The sequence below is a fragment of the Camelus bactrianus genome, chromosome 4, assembly GCF_048773025.1.
Source record: "Camelus bactrianus isolate YW-2024 breed Bactrian camel chromosome 4, ASM4877302v1, whole genome shotgun sequence".
Classification (NCBI taxonomy): domain Eukaryota; kingdom Metazoa; phylum Chordata; class Mammalia; order Artiodactyla; family Camelidae; genus Camelus; species Camelus bactrianus.
In genome coordinates this window covers 45,764,426-45,787,462 of record NC_133542.1, presented here as the reverse complement: position 1 = coordinate 45,787,462, position 23,037 = coordinate 45,764,426, and the positions used below count along the sequence as shown (strand labels likewise).

The window sequence follows — 23,037 nt, the reverse complement described above, 5'->3', positions numbered from 1 at the left end:
CGACCATAGAGCGCCGGCCCAGGGCGCCGCCCGCGGGTGGGGGACGTTCCCGGGACGGAAGTGGCCGAGAGAGTGTCGAAGGGAGGGCGAGGCCGTAGCCCCAGAGCCACCCGGAGAAGCAGCGGGTTAGCGGCCGGCGGGCGGGGCACAGAGCCGGGCAGCGCAGGTAGGCCGGACCGGGCCGAGCTGGGGCTTCAGGGTGGGGCTGCGAGGCCAGGCCCGGGAGGCGGGCGGGCGGGCGGGGCCCCTGACTCTACTGCGTCTCCTGCTTCGGGTCCTGTTGGAGAGGTCAGCGTCCAGTGTATCTCGGCTGGGGCTCGGAGTTACATAGGCCGTTTTGCGGGAGCCAGACCCTTCCTCGGAGCCGTCCTCTATCTGAGATAGGTTTGGGGGAGGGTGAAAAGTGGGGTGGCAGGGCGGGGATCGGCTTTGAGGTTAGCTGATAGCGGTTATGTGGGTAGAAACGAATTGGGTGAGTTGGGAATTAGGTGGAGTTATTTTAGCAGTTAAGGTTAACTTTAGGAGTTATAAAGCTGGGGTTAAACTTTAGAGTTATTAGTGTGAGTCAGGTTTGTTTTGTGTAGGTGAAGTTTGGATTGAGGGCATTACTTTCTTTTCTAGGATGGCCAACATAAGTCAGAGAGTTCAGGGTCAGGTTAAGGATCAGCAACAGGAATTAGGTTAGAAGTCCAGTTTTAAGGATTAGAGAACGTTGGCATAGCTAGTATTAGGGATAAACAGTGAAGAGGTGAATCAGGAATCAAGTGACAAATGAGCATTATTTAGGTTTAGGGGGTCAAGATTTAGGATTAAGGTCGAGATTTGGTGCTAAAGGTAAAATTAGATCAAAATTAGGGATCAGGGATTCGATACAAGTGTCTGCTAGGAAAGGGATAAATGTCAAAGCCAGTACTGGGAATCAGGAGACAAATTAGGATCGGGGTTAATATTAGGAATTAGGGACAGTTTTAGCGGTTGTAGTTGAGGTCAGGGTAGTTGATCTTGGGCAGGTAAAGTTTAACACATTAGCAATAGGTAGATGCCCTTGTTTTGTGAGGAATGTTCTTATTCCTGCGTAGTCACGGGGGCTTTTGTGGCCCAGAGAAATGACAAACTAATTTCAGGCTAGGGTTCTGAGCTTCAGATAGAATTGCGGACATCTGGGATTCCAGCTTCTTCCTTCTATTCTCTAAGGCCAAGGCTCTTGCTGTGGCCACCACAGTTGAGGGGCAGGGGCTCTTGGACCACGCTGTTTACCAGATAGGAGGTGGGAAAGGGTTAGGGACTGGGGAGGTATACATGGCCTAGTCATAAGTGGAGGACTGCCTAGGGGAGAAGGGACTGGTGATTAAGGGGAAGCTGACCAAGGAAACACTGTTGCCATACGAAAGTGGGATGGCTTAATCCTCTGAAAATTCAGCCCTGCTGCCTCCTATTTCCCTCATTCCCTAGAAATTAAGCCCTCTTCTCCAACTCTCCTCCCTGGCCCTGCATTGCACACCCTCCCTGCCTCACCCCTTACATACTACTTTCCTTGCATTTGGCTCTCCCATGCTGTTCACCTTAAACCATTCGTTCTCAGCCTCAATTCTACCTCCCTTCCCACCCCTTAATCCACACATGCCGTCTTAATTTAACCTCGCACAAATCTGAGCTTTCCCATCATTTTAAAGCACTCACCATTTTCACCTGCTTATTCACCTGCATACATTCTGGTCATCTGCTGAATACCCCACCCCTAGCCCACCACAACTTCCAAGTCCCTGAGGTCCCTGCTATGTGCCATTCCCTGATTCTAAACCTCCTTAATTTCTTGATCCAGTTATAGATCCCCTTCCCCCACCCCCAAACAGAAAAGAGGAAATGAGAACCAAAGAGGAAACTGGGTCTTGCTGATCCCACGCCCAGCCAGGCCACTGACCACGCCCCCATTTCACTCCCAGCCTGACCCTGGCACTGACCGCAACACTATCCCCTCCCCAGCTTGATCCAGCCTCTGGCTGCATCCCATCCCCCTCAACTCCATCTTTACTTAGACACTGCTAATATCCCTTCAGTCTCCTCCCCGCCATCCCAGTCTAATTTAGCCACTGACCACAGCCCCATCTCTTCACAACCTCCTGCAGCCTAACCTGGCCTCTGACCTCACTCTGTCATTCCCTGTCTTAGCCACTGTGCACATAATTATTCTTCCTCTTTCTCCGGCCCCGTCCAGTGACTAATTATATCTGTATTTTTCCTACTGTTATCTTCCCCAGCCTTTCTCTACACTGTCTTCCCCATTTCCAGCCTGATACAGTCATTAACCCTATCCCTTGTGCACCTACTTGGTTACTGACCACACCCCCTAACCACAGCCTCATCTTCACATTCTCAGCAACACCTGATCCTTTCTTTCCCCCTCTTCCCAGTTTCTTACCTAAACTCAAGCTGCTCTAGCCACTCTGAATGGCTGCTAATGACTGGAAGCTATGGGACCCCACCCTGACTTTGGGCCCTGGTTCCTGAGGGATGACAGGACAGACTATCATCAGGTCTTGTCAGTTCTACCTCTTAAAATTTCTAATGAGAGACACTCTCCTTTTCACTGTTCTAACTCCACCTTCATTACCTCTCACTTGTACTAATGCAATCTCCAAGGTAGCTGCCAGAGTTATTTTCCTACAGGCTAGTTCTGGTTATGTCCTTTCCCTGCCCAAAGCCCCCCTTGGCCTCCTGTTGCCCTCCGGATGGTGAAATTCTGCATACTCCTCGAGTCCTCTCCTACCGTCCCATCCTAACCTTGACTTCCTCATCGCTGCTCACTTGCAGGTACTCTGTGCTTCAACCAGCCTGCCTACTCACTTCCCTGAATGCTCTTCCATGATTTCCTGCTTCTCCACCTTTGCTTATGCACTTCTGTCTGCCTGGAGTGCTGCCCTTGACTCATCTCTGGCTGACTGGCGGCTGGCTGGCTGGCACAGTGGAGAGAGCTTGGGCTTTGGAGTCAGAGAAACCTGGGTTCGGATCCTGGCTTCACAACTTATTAGCTATGTGACTTTGGACAAGTACTTGAATAAGTGTTTAACTTCGTTGAGCCTCAGTTTCCTAATCTGGAAAAATGGAAATAACGACACCTAACTTGCAGGGTTATAAGGATTAAATGAAAAATGTACACTAAGCCTTTGACGTATAGTCAGTAAAAGACAGATTATTGTTCTTTTTTATTATCTTTATTTTTAAAAATCCTAACTTAAATGACACTTCGCATGGAGACATTTTAGTCCCCTTTCCCTAAACTAAAGGGATCTCTCCCATGAGCACGTACCGCTTGCCTCTTAACCACCACATCCTGCCTCTGTCATAACTCTATAGTGGTTTATCCACTCTGTTGACTGGGAGCCCCTGGAGGGCAGGGAGCCCCTTGAGGGCAGAGGCTAGGGCTCTTCTTCGTTCCCAGCCACTGAGAGTTTGGCCAAGGGCCTTCCCCACAATAGGCCCTCAAAAGTACTCACTGGATAGTAATGGGAGGAGAGATGTTAGGGCCAAATGTTTTGTGTGTTTGCCAATAGAGGTATTTATGGGGAAGCTGTGTACACGGGATAGTCTTTTCAGGAAGATAACGTGGTTGTGATGGATCCGTGTAGGGGCTGTGTGTTTGAGATCATGTGTATGTAGAGACACTGCAAGTACTTTTGGAGGAAAGAGCTCTGTGCATAAGCTGGGGTACATTTAGGGAGAATGCATGTGTAAGGATGTAGGTGGGGAAGGACTGTGTTGGGGGAAGTCAGGTCCAGCCCTTCAGCTGCCCAGTCCAGCCCTAAATGAGCCTCCAGCAGCCTGAGGCCGGATATGTCAGTCTCACCCACAACCCTCCCCCACTCCCCGCGGTTACAGACTCAGAGGCCAAATTTGGTAACAGAGTGAGCGTTACTCCCCCAACCCTCTTACTATCTGACTCTATCTTCAGCTTTCTCTCTCCTTTGTTCCTCTCTGTAACTCCCTATCTTTCTGCAGCTCCCTTTGTAGGTATCTGCTCGGACTATATTCTCTATGAACCCCTAATTCCTTACCCCCAGTACACTTACATTCCATTCCTTGCTGGGATTTGACCTCCTGTCCTCCATTCCCCCCCCCCCAATTGCCCAACTCTTCTGGAATGCATCTCAGGAATGTCTTGAGGGAGGAGGAGTTCTCTGGGAGGGGGACATGGGGGGGGCATTGTTGCTGTTCCATAAAACATGATGGAAAGGGGAGCAAAATTCTCAGGCCAGAACAGGAATTGCCTAGCTTCTCACCATACTTCAGGGGCCTGATTCTGTTCTATAGTTACCCCCAATTCACTCCTCAGTCCCCTCTCCTCCCCCACTCTCTTGTAGCCATGTGGATGTCCACTCAGGGCCAAGCTGAAAGTGAGGGTGGCCATGACTCAACTCCCTTATCGGGGTCTCACCAGAGGTTTCCGTGCTTGAGGAAGAAGGGGGTGTCCATATGTCCACAGGAAATGGGGGGAGACATGCAGTTTCAGCTTAGGGTGCCAGATCTTTTCATTGTGCCCTCAGCTTCGCAGACCCTCCAGCCTACCAGCGACCCGACAGCCAGGTCTGTCCAGCTATTGGGAGAAATGCCCCAGGAATGGGGAGGGGGACAGAGACTTGTCACTGGGGGTGCTGGGAGTAAAGATAGAGGGCAAGTGGTTTCTTAATTTTTGAGACTCTAGGTTATTTATAAGGTTGGAAATGGTGTATCAGACCCCTGATCCAGACCTTTCCCTCATCTGCCTCCTGTCTCTTTCTACCTAGATTTTCAATCACTTCTAATCTCTTCATCCTCCCAAAACACACTCCTTCGAAACTTCCCTGGTTTTCAACTGCCTTCTGTTTCCTAACATCCCCATCTCTGCTTCCAACCTTACCCTTAGTCCTGCTTTTCCCCCCTCAGGGCTAGCAGTTTGCCTAGAGGGGACTGGGCAGTCTGGATTTGCTCATGCTCTTAGGTCAGGGGCACCAATCCCTGTATGGAGCCGGGTCACATCATCAGCTGCCAGGCAGACTTGTCTTGTGCACTGTGCGCCACCTGCTGCCTCCACTGAGAGGTGCTGGAGGGTGGGGGAGGGTGGAGGGAGGGCTGTGTGGTACTAGTATCCCTGGCTGCTCTGAAAATACTATCAGCGGAGGCAGCTGAGATAGAGGGCAAGGTTTGCGAAGGACTTACTGAAGAGGAGAGAGCATAGGAGTTAACGGTGAGGACTTAGTACTAACTTGGTGACTCAGAAGGAACAAAGACTGTGTTAGAAGGACTGGGGTCCTCTCTGACCTGCCTTGAAACACACACACACCACACCCGGTCTGATTCCCCTTCTGCAAAATTGAAAAGTTGACTAGACTATTTCTGAGATCCTCGTGCATTAGAAAATCATAATTCTAGCTTGACTGCTGGGGAAGCCAAATAAGGGCCAAACTCCTCTGGGAGGCCCCCAGCATGTCAGGTTAGAGGAAAGTGGAGACAAGTGAGCCTGGATGGCTTGAACAGTCAGTATTTGGCCTCCCTGCCAGACTAGCTAGAGTCAGTGTTCAGTGTTTGCAGGCCTCAAGAGCCCTTGGGGATTATCTAATATAACGTCTTCATTCTGCAGAAAAAGAGGCTTGTGCCTTGTGTAAGAGGGAAGGTCATATGAGTCAGGGCAGAGCTCTAGAAATCCCAGACAGAGAGAAGCCAGCAGGACTTAGTAAGAGACAAAAAGAGAAAAAGACTGAATGAGGAAAGATGAAAACAGGGCAGAGGCAGGGCTGAGAAAGGAGATGAGCAGGGACCCAAGGGGTAAGAAAGAAACACTTGGAAGAAAGAAGGGAGGCACATGTTCCAGTGCTGGGAGCAGGGCAGTGTCCTCAGGTAACACTGTGTTTCAGACCTGCTTTTGTACCTTGCAGACCAGCCTCTCCTTCAGATGTCTTAGATAGTTAGGACTGGTCCTCTTGATGCAACTCGTCTTTCACTCTTTGAAATTATTAAATAAAACAAAAACAACCTCATTCTTACCTGCTTTGGTGGATCCCTTTCCTGGGGCTCCATCTGGGGGGGGCCCATCTCCTCCAGTGAGGGTGTATTCTAATGCCCCGATGCCACGGACCAGGTGTAGCCAGGCTGGAGAGGAGAAGCTGCCACCATGGTTGCACTTTCGCTGAAGATCAGCATTGGGAATGTGGTGAAGACGATGCAGTTCGAGCCGTCCACCATGGTGTACGACGCCTGTCGCATCATCCGTGAGCGGATCCCAGAGGCCCTGGCTGGCCCCCGTGAGTCAGACTGCCCAGGTGGCTGGGGCGGGAGTTCCTTGGTCCTTTCTCATCCCCAGGCTTTTGGCCTTGGGAAATCACCCTGTTGTCCCCCAAGGCTACTCATCCCTCAGGTCTGTGCTTCTTGGTTCCCTCTCTCCCCTTTAGGCCCAGGGCCACTGGGGAAATAATAAGGGGTAATGGTACAGCCACTCAGCCACATTAGGGCCCCTATAAGTCTGAGATGATCCATCCTCTCTTTCAGCCAGCGACTTTGGGCTATTTCTGTCAGATGATGACCCCAAAAAGGGTATATGGCTGGAGGCCGGGAAAGCTTTGGATTACTACATGCTCCGAAATGGGGTGAGTATCACTTCATCAAGGACCACCAACATCTTCTCCCGTCACTTCCCCCCTTCCTCCTCCTGTTTTCAGCACCCACATCTGTTGTCTCTGACCTCTCCCATGCTTTCTTTCCACTCCAGGCAGTCGTAGCTTTCAAGTGAGCCACCATAGTCTTCCTTTTAGTAATCTACTTTTCTCCCTTGTGGCTGCTTAAAAGGGAAGTAATAGCTTTAGTTTAAAGTGGGCCCCTGCCTTCTATTCTTGCCCCAACAGGACACCATGGAGTACAGGAAGAAACAGAGGCCCTTGAAGATCCGTATGCTGGACGGCACTGTGAAGACTGTCATGGTAGATGACTCTAAGACTGTCACCGACATGCTCATGACCATCTGTGCCCGCATTGGTAAGGGGCTGGCAGGGCTGAAGGCTTGGCAGGGAGGCCCAAGCTCTGCCAGAGGAAGTGAGTGCGGTGTCTGGGATGCTGCCAACCCATCCACCCCTCTACCCCAGGCATCACCAACCATGATGAATACTCTCTGGTTCGAGAGCTCATGGAGGAGAAAAAGGAGGAGGTGACAGGGACCTTACGAAAGGACAAGACACTGCTGCGAGATGAAAAGAAGATGGAGAAACTGAAGCAGAAATTGCACACAGATGATGAGTGTAAGCAGAAATGAACAGGAGAGGGCATTAGAAACAATTAGGGTGGCAGGGGCAGCAGTTTGTGCATTATTTGTAGAGCGCTTGCTTTTACCAGGCACTGGCAAACACTGGGGTGCATCAGTAATAAAACCGTACACTCACGGAACTTACATATTAGTGAGAGAAGGTGGGAAATAAACAAAAAGCCAGAGGCTAGATGGCGCAGGGGCCGGGGTGGGGGGGTTTGACACTGAGGGGACTCTCTGTGTCCCAGTGAACTGGCTGGACCATGGCCGGACACTGAGGGAACAGGGAGTGGAGGAGCACGAGACGCTTCTGCTCCGGAGGAAGTTCTTCTACTCAGACCAGAATGTGGACTCCCGGGACCCTGTCCAGCTTAACCTTCTTTATGTGCAGGTGTGCAAAGGACTTGCCTGGGGTGAGGGGGGTGAGGAGGGGCAGAAGCACACTGAGGAGTATCCCTGCACCCCCCACAACACTGGCCTTCTTTCGCTGTGCTCCCAAGGCACGAGACGACATCCTGAATGGCTCCCACCCTGTCTCCTTCGACAAGGCCTGTGAATTTGCTGGCTTCCAATGCCAGATCCAGTTTGGGCCCCACAATGAGCAGAAGCACAAAGCCGGCTTCCTTGAGTGAGTGACCCCCATTCTGTGCCCTGTCAGGGCTCAGGACTCCCTCCCATTGTGACCCCAGAGGGCCTGTCTCCATCCCAGGCCTTCCCTTATTTCCTCTTTCAAGGTACCAGGGTCTGACCCACATGGGTACCTTTTCAGTGTCCATCATCCATTTGTCTCCTCCCTGGCCCCATGTGGAATATCAATGTCTTTCAGATTCCCTGCTCCTGCCCCCTACCTCTGAAATAAGCATTTAATTTTTTTGAGATTCTCTGAAGAATTTTACCATGGTAGCCAGAGGGAAACAGGGTCCATTTTCATCACAGGGAACATCAGATCTCAAAAATCTCACAGGTCTCATCCACTGGTATTTCTCAGAATACATAGAGTTTGGTGTGGCTTTCTCAGCTTCTTACAAGCATGGTTGTCCCTCTAGTGAGCTCCTTCTGATCTTGGTTCCCTGAAATCGTGCTCGAGACCCTTTTTTCCTCAGGGAATGAGCCTCCAAGTCAAGTTCCCTCAGTCTGTTTCCCTACAGGGAGAGACACAGGCTGCATTCAAGAGCAAATGCTAAGTCATCTTGATTACAGGGCATTCCAGGCTCTGTTTCCTTGAGTCTTCCTTCTCCCCAAAGATAACACTGTGTAACACTGTCCTAGACACTTCCTCACCCCCTAGACCCACAGTCCATGGCCCACATGTCCCTGATGCTGTCCGCTACATGCTGACCCTCCCTTTTCTGGTGTAGCCTGAAGGACTTCCTGCCCAAGGAGTATGTGAAGCAGAAGGGAGAGCGTAAGATCTTCCAGGTGAATGGGGATAGGGGCAGGTGTTTGGGATGACCCGGGAACTTTGTTGTTTAATCCTGCTGACTAAATGGACCCCGCCCCCTCACTGTCACCCCTACCCCGCTTCTGCCTGCCAGGCTGTTCCCCCACCTCTCCTGTGCCAAGAAAGCAGAAGACCTGGGCTTCTAGTCTCAGCTGCATCACTGCATATGCTGTGGAATTCAGTTCAATATTCTTGTTTTCTTCTCTTTATCTCTAACATGGGATAATGATACCTGCACTGCGTAGGGTTGATAGGGGGTCAAATGAGATAGCACACCTGAAATCACTGTGAGGGGTATATCTTTGTACAAACGGAAGGTGTTATCCCCACTCTGAATCCTTAGCCCAAGAGGCCTTCTATTTGACCTTCCACTTCCTACCTGTCCATTCATGTCTCCAGAATGTCTGCAAGTTCCTTAACTACATCCCTCGCTTCTTGAATCCTTGCTTCTGCAGAGCCCTTGTCAGCCCCGTCCCGGCACCCTCTCATTTCTCATAGCCTGCACTCCCTAACCTTTCCATGTTCCCGTAATATTCTCCCATTATAGTTGACATCCCATCTTAACTCTTCGTCTTTGATATCATTCTTCCCACATTTTGCCAAACCTTTACCCATTTCATATTTGAAGGCACACAAGAACTGTGGACAGATGAGTGAGATCGAGGCCAAGGTACGCTACGTGAAGCTAGCCCGTTCCCTCAAGACGTACGGCGTCTCCTTCTTCCTGGTTAAGGTGAGTCATGGACCCTTTTCCCTGCCCTCTCTTATTTCCGCTCTTTCCCTTTCCTCTCCGAAGGTCTCTGACCCTGCCCTTGGTCACATTTCCCATCGTTCCCCATGAGTCCCATTCTCTTCCTTGTGAAAACTTGCCTGGTTGTCAGTCCTCCACCACCACTCCCCTCCCTATCCTGTGTTTTCCCTCCCTTTCCCTTTATCCTAGCATGGCCTTGTCCTAGGTCCATCCAGAGACACACCCTGGTTTAGCTCTCCTGCCCATCTCAGCACCCCTCTGTGGTCTAGATCTGATCCCCTGACCAGTAACACCAGCGACGGCCTCTACCTCACAGGAAAAGATGAAAGGAAAAAACAAGCTGGTGCCCAGGCTTCTGGGCATCACTAAGGAGTGTGTGATGCGAGTGGATGAGAAGACCAAAGAGGTGATCCAGGAATGGAACCTCACAAACATCAAACGCTGGGCTGCCTCTCCCAAGAGCTTCACCCTGGTGAGCGGGGGGTGCTCAGGGAGAAAGGGCTTTGGAGTTTTGAGACAGGGCAGCTGCAGAGGTCTTCCCCTCCTCCACGGGTAGGTGCGCTGAATGTGGCTCCAGTAAAAAGGAGAACTTTGGAACTATTGCAGGAACCTGGAGGTTAGAATAGAGGAGAAATTTTCTCCTGGAGAATGAGGGAAACTTAAATGAAACATTCTTTAAAATCAACAGAACAAAACTAACCAGCAAGCTGAGATCACAGGAATCTTGGGGAGAGGGAAGGAAAAAAGAGATAGAAAGAAAAATAAGCCTCCCCTCTTTCAGCAGCAGCTACTTATGGTAGTTCCCCCCTCTGGCTTTGTGTTTTGGTTTTATAAATTGAAAACTGATCCCACCTTGAGGAAGTGCCCCACTGAGAAAGAGAAATCTGTAAAGGTGGTTTCCCCTTTTGGATACTAATGCTAATCCTCAACTGTGATCATTAATGAAAAATATGTCCTTCCAATTTTATTATCAGGGTGAGAGAAGAGAGATTTCCTAAATGGCTTATTTGAAACTGTGTAGCATAAAGATCACTGCTTGAAAATAAAGTATTTCCCTTCAAGAAAAATAAAGAATTAGGAGATTGAAGAAAGGTAGACTTCTTCCTTGGCGTGGGAGGCCACCCTCATCAGCCCAGCCTTGGGCACCCACCCCGCCCTTTTCTGTCCTGGGTGGATTCAGGCTTTCCCACTGAACCCCCACCTTGTCCCCCTAGGATTTTGGGGACTACCAGGATGGCTACTACTCAGTACAGACGACCGAGGGGGAGCAGATTGCACAGCTCATTGCTGGCTACATCGATATCATCCTTAAGAAGGTGAGCACTGCCTGCCTCGCCTTCTCCTTCTCCCCAAGCCAATCCTTTAGAAATGGGAATCCAGGTTCTGGAGAGTGGCTGACTGGGGAAAGAAGAGGCTGTTTTCCACTTCCCTCTTCTTTAACTCTTGTTCTTTTTTTCTCCCTACAGAAAAAAAGCAAGGATCACTTTGGACTGGAGGGAGATGAGGAGTCTACTATGCTGGAGGACTCGGTCTCCCCCAAAAAGTAGGAAGTAGAGCTGGGCTGACCTCATCCCTCTGGGGCAGGGAAGGCAAGGCATGACTCCAAGGAGTGTGAGGGGTGGGGAGTCCTCAGGATGGTTCTTTACCTAGTCGCAGGCTGTAATGTGACCTCACGCACCCCCAGACCACAGGGCCTGCAGAGGTGGTAGAGCAGGGAGGGAAGGGGACAGGAGGAGGCAGTCCTTGGAGTGCTCCCAATACGTCCCCTCTCTAGGTCAACGGTCCTTCAGCAGCAGTATAACCGGGTGGGGAAGGTGGAGCACGGCTCCGTGGCCCTGCCTGCCATCATGCGCTCTGGAGCCTCTGGTCCTGAGAATTTCCAGGTGGGCAGCATGCCACCTGCCCAGCAGCAGATTACCAGTGGCCAGATGCACCGAGGACACATGCCTCCTCTGGTAAGAGCGCCCCTATGGCCCCCACTCGGCTGGGCCTAGCCAGGAGTTGGCAGTCTTTTCCCATGTCCCTGTGTGTATTCTGCTCCTTGGGCCCAGGCTCTCTTTTACCTTCTCTTTCCTCTAAGTGTTCCCTGTCCCTCCTCTGTCTGGTAGACGTCAGCCCAGCAGGCGCTCACTGGAACTATCAACTCCAGCATGCAGGCTGTGCAGGCTGCCCAGGCCACTCTGGATGACTTTGACACTCTGCCCCCTCTGGGCCAGGATGCTGTGAGTATGGGATGGAGGACAGGCCAACAGTACTGCAGCTGGGACTCCATGGAACAGCGTTGGGGTTGACTGGAGCAGAAGGGACCCTGAGGTTTGTTTCTCTTTCTCTCAGGCCTCGAAGGCCTGGCGTAAGAACAAGATGGATGAATCAAAGCATGAAATCCACTCCCAGGTAGACGCCATCACAGCTGGTACTGCCTCCGTGGTGAACCTGACAGCAGGTAGGCCGATGCCAAACTTTGGGGGCATGTGGGGGAAGCGGAAGGTGAGCGTGTGCAAGCATGAGTGTGACGCTCAGTGTGACTGCACCTTGACTCATGGAAGGAACTGTGTGTGTACGTCTCACTCAGGACATGTGTGTGACTAACTGCCTATGACTGTGCTCCTCCCAGCCCCCCGTCTAGCCTGCTCTGTCCCTCACACTTGCTCCTCTTCCTCCTCCTCCCCCAGGGGACCCTGCAGAGACAGACTATACTGCAGTTGGCTGTGCAGTCACCACAATCTCCTCCAACCTGACGGAGATGTCCCGCGGCGTGAAGCTTCTGGCTGCCCTGCTGGAGGACGAGGGCGGCAGTGGCCGGCCCCTGCTGCAGGCAGCCAAGGGCCTGGCGGGGGCGGTGTCAGAACTGCTGCGCAGTGCCCAGCCGGCCAGCGCTGAGGTCAGGGCCCATGGGGCTGGCACTAGGGAGGAGAGCGGGTTCAAGCCCAAGGAGGAGAGGCCAGTCCAAGTTGCGTGATGGGAGTGTGAGACCCACGGGCATGTAGGACCCATGGGTAGGGACTGGGCAGCTTCTGACTGGTGTCCACTCTCCACAGCCCCGTCAGAACCTGCTGCAAGCAGCTGGGAACGTGGGCCAGGCCAGTGGGGAGCTGTTGCAGCAAATTGGGGAAAGCGATACTGACCCCCACTTCCAGGTTGGTGACTTACCCAACCCCCAGAACCCCAGTTTCTAGGAGGTAGTCTCTGATCCTGAATCCAGCTCCTAGTCCTGCTACTATAAATTGACCCCTCAGACCATCCTGAACCTCTGTTTCCAGGAGATGACACTGGGAACCTCTAGTCCCTTTTTTGGGGATGAGAATTCAGAAACCCTGAATCCAAACTTAACCAACTAGTTTACCCTTGGCCCTTATTGGTGATATTTTTTAGCTGCCTGTCCTCTTTCTCTGTCTTCCCCATATGTAGCCCTCACCCTAACTTGAGGGCATCTTGATCCCTCAGTTTCCTCAGCTGACTTGTCATCCTGGATTTCCTACACAGATATGTGCACCCAGAGGGGCTGGGGTTCGATCTCTCCCCGATCCCCCCACGGTAACGGCCTCTGGCCTGGGCCTTCCCAGCTTTGTTCTCTCTGAGCCGCATACACTCGCTTCTGCCCCCTCCCCTGTCCCCCTGGGGGAGCAGAACATGCCAGGAGCTGGGGAGGCAGCCACAGGCAGGACTTGAGAAAATGGGGTTGTGGAGAGTAGTACAGGGACTTGTTCTCAAGACTCCAGGGTGACTGTTTCCAACCAAGATTGAGAAGAAATGGAGAAAAGAAGCTGAGGGGGTAGGCGGGACCCCAAGAGGTACCTCCTCCCTCCATCCCATTGTAACAGCGCTGCCCTCCCTCCCCAGCGCGGTCCGAGTGTATCCGCCTCACGCATTTCTCCCTTTGGTGTAGGCTCTGTTTCTCTTGGTGTGGGTTTGTTCCTCGGTGTAGGTTCTGTCCTACTCGGTGCTCGAGGCAGGGGCTTGGGGTAGGTTCTGGTTGCTCTGTACATACTGCTCTGTGATTGGAGTCAGTGGGAATAATGAAACAGCTTATGCGTCCGAGAAGGGTCCATGGATCCCAGGCCCAATCCCGATCCCAGGCCATGCTGACTGCTGTTTTCTCACAGGACGTGCTCATGCAACTAGCCAAGGCCGTGGCAAGTGCTGCAGCTGCCCTGGTCCTCAAGGCCAAGAGTGTGGCCCAGCGGACCGAGGACTCGGGGCTTCAGACCCAGGTTATTGCTGCAGCAACACAGTGTGCCCTGTCCACCTCCCAGCTGGTGGCCTGTACCAAGGTGAGCCCCGAAAGCTTCTCCAGCCTGTGCCGAGTGGTGTTGCTACCACGGACACAAGAGCTTCTCACTTCATTTCTTTGACCCCGGAGGCCTCACTCCGCAGCCTAACAACTACTGTGAACGCCACAAACACTTCACCTCACAACTCATTTCTCTCGCCTACATCTCTGAAACTCAGTTTGCCCACAGGTGGTGGCACCTACAATCAGCTCCCCCGTTTGCCAAGAGCAACTGGTGGAAGCCGGACGACTTGTGGCCAAAGCCGTGGAAGGCTGTGTGTCCGCCTCCCAGGCAGCCACAGAAGATGGGCAGCTGTTGCGGGGGGTAGGAGCAGCAGCCACAGCCGTCACGCAGGCCCTGAATGAGCTGCTGCAGCATGTGAGGGCCCACGCCACAGGGGCTGGGCCTGCTGGCCGTTATGACCAGGCCACTGACACCATCCTCACTGTCACCGAGAACATCTTTAGCTCCATGGGTGATGCTGGTAAGGACAGCCCCCACCCTTTCAAGAAGACAGAGAACCCCAGTGAGGTTCCTCGAGGCCCAGTATGCTGGGTGTTTAATCTCTGAAACTTCTGGTTCCCCATCTGCAAAGCAGGAATATAATCTCTGCCTTCTTTGGTGCATTTAAAAAACATACCAAAGTATACACAAAAATAGATGGAAAGAGGCATTATTAAGAGACTGCCATGCCCACCCCACTCCCTCACCCCCCAAATCCTTCACAAAGATTCTCATCCTCTCAAGACTGCTGAAAATACCCACTGGAGACTGTCTTTCCCTTCATCAAAGCCCACCAGGAAATTTATTCCTTTCTGAGAGCCTAAACTCAGAAAATAATAACTCCAGGGAAATCACTCAGAGAACTTTCATGTCTCCTTACTGTCCCCAAAAGCCCTGTCTGCCTTGTCTTCCCCAACTCCTGACACCCTCTCAGTGTCTCTGGCTTCCTTCCCTGACTGGGCCTGTGCTCCCAGGTGAGATGGTGCGACAGGCCCGCATCCTAGCCCAAGCCACCTCTGACCTGGTCAATGCCATCAAGGCTGATGCTGAGGGGGAGAGTGACCTGGAGAATTCCCGCAAGCTATTAAGCGCCGCCAAGATCCTGGCCGATGCCACAGCCAAGATGGTGGAGGCTGCCAAGGTACAGATCCTTCTGTGCAGACCCCCAGACCGGGCCCTGCAGGGAAGCAGAAAGGTCCAGATGGGTCATCCTTGTCTGATGGGAGGGACTCAGGAAAAGCAGAAGATACAGAAGAACAAACATAGGAGCACTGAGGAAGTACATGCTCCCCTAGGCGGTGGTGGATGGTGCCAGGCTTCCAGCCAGTGTGACTCCCAGAGTCCTCACTGACAGGAAACTGTACCTTTTTCTTCTTCTAAGTCCGAGGCCTGCTATTCCCTCTTCCCTACTCTGCTGCCACCACTTGCCTGCTTCCTGGATCCCTCTGCTTCCTGGTCTCCTGTGAAAGCACATAGGCTTTCAGTTCCAGGGGTCTGCTGCTAGCAGAACAGAGAAAGACAAAGCAATGGGCCATAGGGGTGTAAGGGTGCAGAAGACTGTCAGGAAGATGCCCCTGGGCTTGGGGGCTCTTCAGTTTGCAGGAGTCACCAGGGCCCCTGCTTTGGTATCCCTGAGATCCCTGCTGTAAACTGCATCCTCCTTGTCCCAGGGAGCCCTGCTCACCCCCATTTGTTGGTGGTATGTTTTGGGGAGTAGGAGAAGAAACATGGCCTCTTCCCCAAAAAGGGGAAGCAGGAATAATTCCACCTAAGGAAGGGATTTCAGCATCCCAAAGGGAAGCCAGGGCCTCCTGAGGCTCCCCACTTGCCCATTTCAGGCAACTCATCCCAGCCATGATTACCTTCCAGTGGGGATAGAAGTGACTTCAGGAAAATAAGTCTGAGTCTGGAGGGGTCAGAGAAAAGCTTATTTAGGGTCCACAGGGATGCTGGGTGATAACTGTCCCTCTCGCCACCTCTCAGGGAGCAGCCGCCCACCCTGACAGTGAGGAGCAGCAGCAGAGGCTGCGGGAGGCAGCTGAGGGTCTCCGCATGGCGACCAATGCAGCTGCACAGAATGCCATCAAGAAAAAGCTCGTGCAGCGCCTGGAGGTGAGGCTGGGAAATACAGCAGTGTAGGTGCTGTGGGAGGAAGGAAACCGGGAAGGACGTGCGGAGAGAGCATCCGTTAATATTTCTTTGAGGGATAGTGTGGGCAGGATAAGCCAGGGACAGGGTACAGGAATGCCTGGGGCTGGTCATCACTATTCTGTCCTTAAAGCACGCAGCCAAGCAGGCTGCAGCCTCAGCTACACAGACCATCGCTGCGGCCCAACATGCAGCCTCCACCCCCAAGGCCTCTGCTGGTCCCCAGCCCCTGCTGGTGCAGAGCTGCAAGGTGAGACTCCAGGAAGTGTACGGGGGTGGGAGGAAGTGTGGGAGGAGGGGGACTTTCCCCCAGTCTGTGGGGAAGTGGCTCTTATAACATTTTCACCTACAGGCTGTGGCAGAGCAGATTCCACTGCTGGTGCAGGGCGTCCGAGGGAGCCAAGCCCAGCCTGACAGTCCCAGTGCTCAGCTAGCCCTCATTGCTGCCAGCCAGAGCTTCCTGCAGGCAAGGCACCCTCCGCCCACGTCTCAGCCCAGGCCCTTCCCACTCTTCTAAGACCTCTAATATTTAATCAGATTAACTCTCTGCCAATAGCCTCTTCCCCAGTACTGAGCTCCAGTGAGGGCATAAGATACACTTCATCTACCCTCCTGTTCCCCAACAGCCAGGTGGGAAGATGGTGGCAGCTGCGAAGGCCTCCGTGCCAACAATTCAGGACCAGGCTTCGGCCATGCAGCTGAGTCAGTGTGCTAAAAACCTTGGCACCGCATTGGCTGAACTCCGTACCGCTGCCCAGAAGGTATGGGAGCTGACTCGCTGCTTTGGAAGTTGAGAGTGGAGCCCTGGGGTCATGGAGCATCTGTGCAGAATACCCTAAAGTGGATAACTGTGCAACCTGAGGCATCAGTGAGATACAGCTGTACCTCCTACACCTCAAACCCCATATCTTTGTAGGCTCAGGAAGCATGTGGGCCTTTGGAGATGGATTCTGCTCTGAGTGTGGTCCAGAATCTAGAGAGAGACCTGCAGGAAGTGAAGGCAGCAGCTCGAGATGGCAAGCTGAAACCCCTACCTGGGGAGACAGTACGTATTCATAAGACCTCATTCTTACTCAAACCCTGAAGTCTTCCTTCCCACCTGTGCCCCAGAGCTGCCCAGAACATCACTTAAACTGCCAGCTGTCCCCAAGTAGCTTCTCAAGTTCCATCTTCCCCATTCCTTCTGCATCTGTGCCCCTGAGTCTCCCCCTTCATCTCTAGATGGAGAAATGTGCCCAGGACCTGGGCAACAGCACCAAAGCAGTGAGCTCCGCAATCGCCCAGCTCCTGGGAGAGGTTGCCCAGGGCAATGAGAATTATGCAGGTATGTGGGCAGGGCCAGGAATGGGGCATGTGGTGAGGAGGATGGGGGAATAGGAGCTGGGTAAGGGATGGGGCTGACAGGAAACAGCCAGCATCAAGGCCTGACGGTGAGGGTACCTTCTCCCTTCCTTCCTCTCTCCTCGTCTCCTACCCCAGGTATTGCAGCTCGAGATGTGGCAGGTGGGCTGCGGTCCTTGGCCCAAGCTGCCAGGGGTGTAGCTGCCCTGACATCAGACCCTGCGGTGCAAGCCATCGTGCTCGACACAGCGAGTGATGTACTGGACAAGGCCAGCAGCCTCATCGAGGAGGCGAAAAAGGCAGCTGGCCATCCGGGGGACCCTGAGAGCCAGCAGAGGCTTGCCCAGGTCAGGTATTGGGACGGGGCCACTTACACCCTCTCTCCCAGATCCCAGCAGAAGGCCCACCCTGCCTGGAGAGAATCTCATCTGCAGTGACCGCTCCTCTCTGGATTCTACCCTTCCTTCTCTCAGTCTTAGTATAAGCGTCTCAGCTAGACTGAGGAAGGGGCTGCGCTAAACACCACATTTGGGGAAGTTTGGACACCATCACTTGATACCCTGACTGCAGCCTGTTCAGCTACAACACCCCCCCTTTCTGCTTTCACTTTCAGAGGCTCCCATGTCCCATGAGTGGAGGAGGGGATCTCCCAACTATTTCCGTTTTGGCAACCCCCATCTCCTTTCCTACCTCAGGTGGCCAAAGCAGTGACCCAGGCCCTGAACCGTTGTGTCAGCTGCCTGCCTGGCCAGCGCGATGTGGACAATGCCCTGAGAGCAGTGGGAGATGCCAGCAAGCGACTCCTAAGTGACTCGGTAGAGGGGCGGGGTGAGGGGGGAACCTAGGGGATGAAGAATTCCAAGCTCCTCCTCCTACTTCTGGACCTCTCCTTGACCCCAGCTTCCCAGATGTACCCCCCTTCACTGAGCCCAGGCTCTGCGCACACCTACCAGCCCTCCTTTACCAGACTCTCCCTCACATCCTTTCCCATTCTTACACCTGACTTCCCCTCTGACCATGCAGCTTCCCCCCAGCACTGGGACTTTTCAAGAAGCTCAGAGCCGGCTGAATGAAGCCGCTGCTGGGCTGAATCAGGCAGCCACAGAACTGGTACAGGCCTCTCGGGGAACCCCTCAGGACCTGGCTCGAGCCTCGGGTCGATTCGGACAGGACTTCAGCACCTTCCTGGAAGCCGGCGTGGAGATGGCAGGACAGGCTCCGGTATGAAGAGGCACAGGGTCTAGTTCACGGGTCAGACTGGAGGCATCTGTGTGACCATGGAGTCCTCTCTGGCCCCTGGCTCCCTCCCCTCCCCAGTCTCTAGCAGTACTTGAGTGTCTGGGACAGAGGCCCCTTTTAGAGACAAATAAGAAAGGATCGGACAATGTGTTGACCTTCTCACCTACAACAGAGCCAGGAGGACCGTGCCCAGGTCGTGTCCAACTTGAAGGGCATCTCCATGTCTTCAAGCAAACTTCTTCTGGCCGCTAAGGCCCTGTCCACAGACCCTGCTTCCCCCAACCTCAAGAGTCAGCTGGCTGCAGCTGCCCGGTAAGCAGAAGCTAGGAAGCCCAGCCCTAGAATGTTGAAGAGATTGAGGAGGGGGAATTTCATGAGAAGTCCCTGGCTTAGGAGTAATTATAGACAAAAGAGAAACAGCTGGAGACTTCCCATGTGTACAGGATGCAGAAATGATGACCTAGGCACCCATTCACTTGACTTCCTTTTCCTCCCAGGGCAGTGACCGACAGCATCAACCAGCTCATCACCATGTGCACCCAGCAGGCGCCAGGCCAGAAAGAGTGTGACAATGCCCTGCGGGAATTGGAGGTAGGCTCTGGCAGGCCAAATGGGGTTGAGGTTGAGGAAGGTGTTCTGGGTTTGGGGTGAAGGGATGTCTCGGATCTCACGTCAACCCCCGCCCTACACAGACAGTCCGGGAACTCCTAGAGAACCCAGTCCAGCCCATCAATGACATGTCCTACTTTGGCTGCCTGGACAGTGTCATGGAAAACTCAAAGGTAGGTGTAGCCAGGAATCCAGGAGGGCAGAGGGCAGGAAGAGGAAACTAACTAGGGGCTGCCCTACCCCTCTGAGGAAGGATCTGACTCTCCTGATACCCTCTGTTCCTCAGGTGCTGGGTGAGGCCATGACTGGCATCTCCCAAAATGCCAAGAACGGAAATCTGCCAGAGTTTGGGGAGGCCATCGCCACAGCCTCCAAGGCGCTCTGTGGCTTCACCGAGGCAGCTGCACAGGTTATTCTCCTGAGATGGTCCCTGGAACTCCCCTGCCCTCCCTACCCCTCCTCCTCACAGCCTGACACGCAGAGCAGTCAAAAGTTATGTGGAAAAAAAAAAAAAAAAAGTTATGCTTACAAAGCCAACTCTATGGAGAGTGGAGTTCTTAACCCCTCCTAAAGTGGAGATATTTGTCACCAGTTGTAGAACACCAACAATTCTGATTGCTGTCACCCCTGAGCCCTGGTGCTTTGGGTTATGATTACACTGTCCAACCACTGGGCCTTCTCCAGCCCTGGCTTTCTTGCTATATACTGATTAACATATGCAAATTATTTTCACATAATTTTTACTTTAGTACCAGGGATTATATTTACAATTACTTGAGTCACCACTTAAATTTGCTTTTTTCTACGTTATGAATTATAAACAGTCAATTAGCTCTGAGAGTATTTTGCTTTAGTATGTGAATCCTTAAGACAAACTGGCATGAGAGTTCATCTGAGAGTTTCCCATCCTGCCTCCCTTTGCCCTGTTCTGTTGGGTGGCCTGCTCTATATGGTTTGACTTATTTCTGGAAAAGCATGAAGAGGAAAAAGCAAAGCTACCATATGTTGGGTGAAGTAATAATCAAACCTTATGATGGTCCTCCAATCAAAACAAATTTTGGGCAACTGTTACACCCATTCCTTCCCCTTTCCAAATCTAGAAGCCTGGAGATACTGTAAATGTTAACCATCCCCATAGTTTTAAAACTGTCTCTAAAAGAGGCTTTCAGTATATATGTGTTTATGTGTGGCTTTCAAACTTTTTTCACTGCTACTTATAGTAAGCAATATTTTTCATCTTAAGACCAAACATACACACGCATACACATCTAAATAGAATTTTGATAAAAACTTTATTATGTGGCTTTCCTTTTTTCCTTTTTTAATCTTCTGAAATGTTTGAACACATTTAACGGAACAGGAAAGGGTTTTTTTCCCTTTTTTTTTATAGTGTGACTGTAGCTGGTTAATACACCTCCACTCACATAGAACCCTGGCCACTAAACTTACCTCTGCTGCCCTTTGTCCCCACCATCACTATTTAATTCCCACCTGAGGAATATTCCTTATTCTTCACCCCACTTCCTCTCTCCTCAGGCTGCATATCTGGTTGGCGTCTCTGACCCCAACAGCCAAGCTGGACAGCAAGGGCTGGTAGAGCCCACACAGTTTGCCCGAGCAAACCAGGCAATTCAGATGGCCTGTCAGAGCCTGGGGGAGCCTGGCTGCACCCAGGCCCAGGTAACTCCAGGGTACAGGTACCATGGGCAGGTCTGGGAAGGGCTGCTGAGCCAGGCTGCACCAGCCCTGTTGTGGGGAGAGGGCACGTGGAGGGGGGACGTGTTGGGGAGAGAGCGGAGCCCCATCTCTGACCTTCCACACGCAGCTTCTCTGGGTAATTGTCTTCTCCTGCATGTTTCTCATCATTCCTTCAGTTACTGCCAAGCTCACCACTTCTGTATGGACGTTTGAGATCACTTTCCTACTGAGTCTGTTACGATTTCTCCATTAGTGTGTCAGCCCTTCGCCTTCCTTCCCCCCACACCCTGCTTATCTTTGGGCATCTCTGTCTCCCAAACCTTGACTTTTCAGGTGACTCTGTCTTTCCTAATTAGACTTCCAAGGGTATTACTCTCCACCCCAACCTAAAGGGGCTCCTCCCTGGTGTGAACACTTCCCTCCTGCCCTCATCACAGCTCTTCCACGATTCTGTCTCCTCAGGTGCTCTCTGCAGCCACCATTGTTGCCAAACACACCTCTGCACTGTGTAACAGCTGCCGCCTGGCTTCTGCCCGTACTGCCAATCCTACTGCCAAGCGCCAGTTTGTACAATCAGCGAAGGAGGTGGCCAACAGCACAGCCAATCTTGTCAAGACCATCAAGGTTCCCAGTGTTTGAATTCTCAGCCTCTCCCTGACCTGTCTAGTCTTCTCTCCCCGACCTGTCTAGTCTTCTCTCCCCTGACCTTCCCTGTCACTCCCTGAGGCCTTCTACCAAATCCCACTGCCTGAGCCCAAGCCCTTTCCTATCCACGCTGGTCATCACCACCCTCTCCCCACACCCTTTAACCTTTAAGCTCAGGAGGGAGACCTGGGCTTCGCTGCCTTTGCCTACAGTCCGTCCTGAGGGCCTCTGTGTCATTCCCACTTCAGGCACTAGACGGGGCCTTCACAGAGGAGAACCGTGCCCAGTGCCGAGCAGCAACCGCCCCTCTGCTGGAGGCTGTGGACAATCTGAGTGCCTTTGCATCCAACCCTGAGTTCTCCAGTGTTCCTGCCCAGATCAGCCCTGAGGTGAGGCAATGTGAAGGAAGAACTGATGGGGTGGCTGCCACCTCATCTTCCTGGAGTCTTGAGACTCACCTCCCTGCCTCCCTTCTCTCCAGGGCCGGGCTGCTATGGAACCCATTGTGATCTCTGCGAAGACAATGTTGGAGAGTGCCGGGGGCCTAATCCAGACAGCCCGGGCCCTGGCGGTCAATCCCCGGGACCCCCCGCGCTGGTCAGTGTTGGCTGGCCACTCCCGTACTGTCTCCGACTCTATCAAGAAGCTCATTACAAGCATGAGGTATGGGGGTCAGGTAGAGAACCAGTGTGACTGGGGGACATACGCTGTGGCAGAATGGAGGGGTGGGCACTTACGTGCAATGAGATGGGACAGTGTTAGAGGACACCTGTTGGCCAAGATTTGGTGGGTGCAGGGGAAAAGGTAGGCTAGCCTTGTATTCAAGGGATGTTCTTCGTGCTGAAGCCTGTGATGTGTCTGCAGGGACAAGGCTCCAGGGCAGCTAGAGTGTGAGACAGCCATTGCAGCTCTGAACAGCTGTCTGCGGGACCTGGACCAGGCTTCCCTCGCTGCAGTCAGCCAGCAGCTTGCTCCCCGTGAGGGTATCTCTCAAGAGGTAAGGGGGAAGAGGGTCCTATGAAAGCGTGTGTCTGGGAGGAGGGCTGACAGGCTTAAGGAGGATGGGCGATCTGGGAGTGGGCTTCCTAGAGACATCGAGGGTATGAAACATGCCGGGGGTTGGCGGGATAGTTGGATATGAGAAGAGTAGGGTCCTGTGCAACTGGAGGGTCCCATCACAGGTCATAGTCAGGGCTAAATTTCACTTCCTCCCCAGGCCCTGCACACCCAGATGCTCACTGCGGTGCAGGAGATCTCCCATCTTATTGAGCCGCTGGCCAGTGCTGCCCGGGCTGAAGCCTCCCAGCTGGGACACAAGGTATCTGGGGAGACAAATGGGGAGTCCGAGGCAGGATGAACAAGGGTACTTGGCCCAGCTGACCCCTAGTCCAACCCCCTGCCTCAGGTGTCCCAGATGGCCCAATACTTTGAGCCACTCACCCTGGCTGCCGTGGGTGCTGCCTCCAAGACCCTGAGCCACCCACAGCAGATGGCGCTCCTGGACCAGACTAAAACCTTGGCCGAGTCTGCCCTGCAGTTGCTGTACACAGCCAAGGAGGCTGGCGGTAACCCCAAGGTACTGAGGGCTAGGGTGCGAGGCGGCTGCTATAAGAAGTCGGAGATG

At 52.8% G+C, this 23,037-nt stretch overlaps 1 protein-coding gene across 2 annotated transcripts in view; it reads left to right on the top strand.

Moving 5' to 3' along the window:
• The first annotated feature begins 19 nt into the window (after positions 1 to 19).
• Positions 20 to 23,037, top strand: part of TLN1 (talin 1) — a 30,862-nt gene continuing 7,844 nt past the window's right edge. The window contains exons 1-41 of one of the 2 annotated variants that reach the window (XM_074361808.1): positions 20 to 166; positions 6,113 to 6,275; positions 6,520 to 6,617; positions 6,873 to 7,002; positions 7,110 to 7,262; positions 7,516 to 7,658; positions 7,768 to 7,895; positions 8,626 to 8,686; positions 9,337 to 9,441; positions 9,776 to 9,931; positions 10,674 to 10,775; positions 10,926 to 11,002; positions 11,234 to 11,414; positions 11,568 to 11,681; positions 11,794 to 11,902; positions 12,132 to 12,340; positions 12,498 to 12,596; positions 12,943 to 12,993; positions 13,563 to 13,730; positions 13,920 to 14,214; positions 14,708 to 14,874; positions 15,717 to 15,845; positions 16,015 to 16,131; positions 16,234 to 16,347; positions 16,508 to 16,642; positions 16,798 to 16,926; positions 17,103 to 17,205; positions 17,361 to 17,569; positions 17,918 to 18,037; positions 18,246 to 18,443; positions 18,634 to 18,773; positions 18,959 to 19,052; positions 19,154 to 19,243; positions 19,357 to 19,479; positions 20,607 to 20,750; positions 21,231 to 21,392; positions 21,662 to 21,802; positions 21,895 to 22,076; positions 22,278 to 22,410; positions 22,630 to 22,731; positions 22,819 to 22,989. In XM_074361808.1, the coding sequence (XP_074217909.1) occupies positions 6,146 to 6,275; positions 6,520 to 6,617; positions 6,873 to 7,002; positions 7,110 to 7,262; positions 7,516 to 7,658; positions 7,768 to 7,895; positions 8,626 to 8,686; positions 9,337 to 9,441; positions 9,776 to 9,931; positions 10,674 to 10,775; positions 10,926 to 11,002; positions 11,234 to 11,414; positions 11,568 to 11,681; positions 11,794 to 11,902; positions 12,132 to 12,340; positions 12,498 to 12,596; positions 12,943 to 12,993; positions 13,563 to 13,730; positions 13,920 to 14,214; positions 14,708 to 14,874; positions 15,717 to 15,845; positions 16,015 to 16,131; positions 16,234 to 16,347; positions 16,508 to 16,642; positions 16,798 to 16,926; positions 17,103 to 17,205; positions 17,361 to 17,569; positions 17,918 to 18,037; positions 18,246 to 18,443; positions 18,634 to 18,773; positions 18,959 to 19,052; positions 19,154 to 19,243; positions 19,357 to 19,479; positions 20,607 to 20,750; positions 21,231 to 21,392; positions 21,662 to 21,802; positions 21,895 to 22,076; positions 22,278 to 22,410; positions 22,630 to 22,731; positions 22,819 to 22,989 (5,412 nt within the window). In that variant the 5' untranslated portion in view covers positions 20 to 166; positions 6,113 to 6,145. The remainder of the gene's footprint in view (positions 167 to 6,112; positions 6,276 to 6,519; positions 6,618 to 6,872; positions 7,003 to 7,109; positions 7,263 to 7,515; positions 7,659 to 7,767; positions 7,896 to 8,625; positions 8,687 to 9,336; positions 9,442 to 9,775; positions 9,932 to 10,673; positions 10,776 to 10,925; positions 11,003 to 11,233; positions 11,415 to 11,567; positions 11,682 to 11,793; positions 11,903 to 12,131; positions 12,341 to 12,497; positions 12,597 to 12,942; positions 12,994 to 13,562; positions 13,731 to 13,919; positions 14,215 to 14,707; positions 14,875 to 15,716; positions 15,846 to 16,014; positions 16,132 to 16,233; positions 16,348 to 16,507; positions 16,643 to 16,797; positions 16,927 to 17,102; positions 17,206 to 17,360; positions 17,570 to 17,917; positions 18,038 to 18,245; positions 18,444 to 18,633; positions 18,774 to 18,958; positions 19,053 to 19,153; positions 19,244 to 19,356; positions 19,480 to 20,606; positions 20,751 to 21,230; positions 21,393 to 21,661; positions 21,803 to 21,894; positions 22,077 to 22,277; positions 22,411 to 22,629; positions 22,732 to 22,818; positions 22,990 to 23,037) is intronic. The other variant, XM_074361810.1, reaches the window with a different exon arrangement.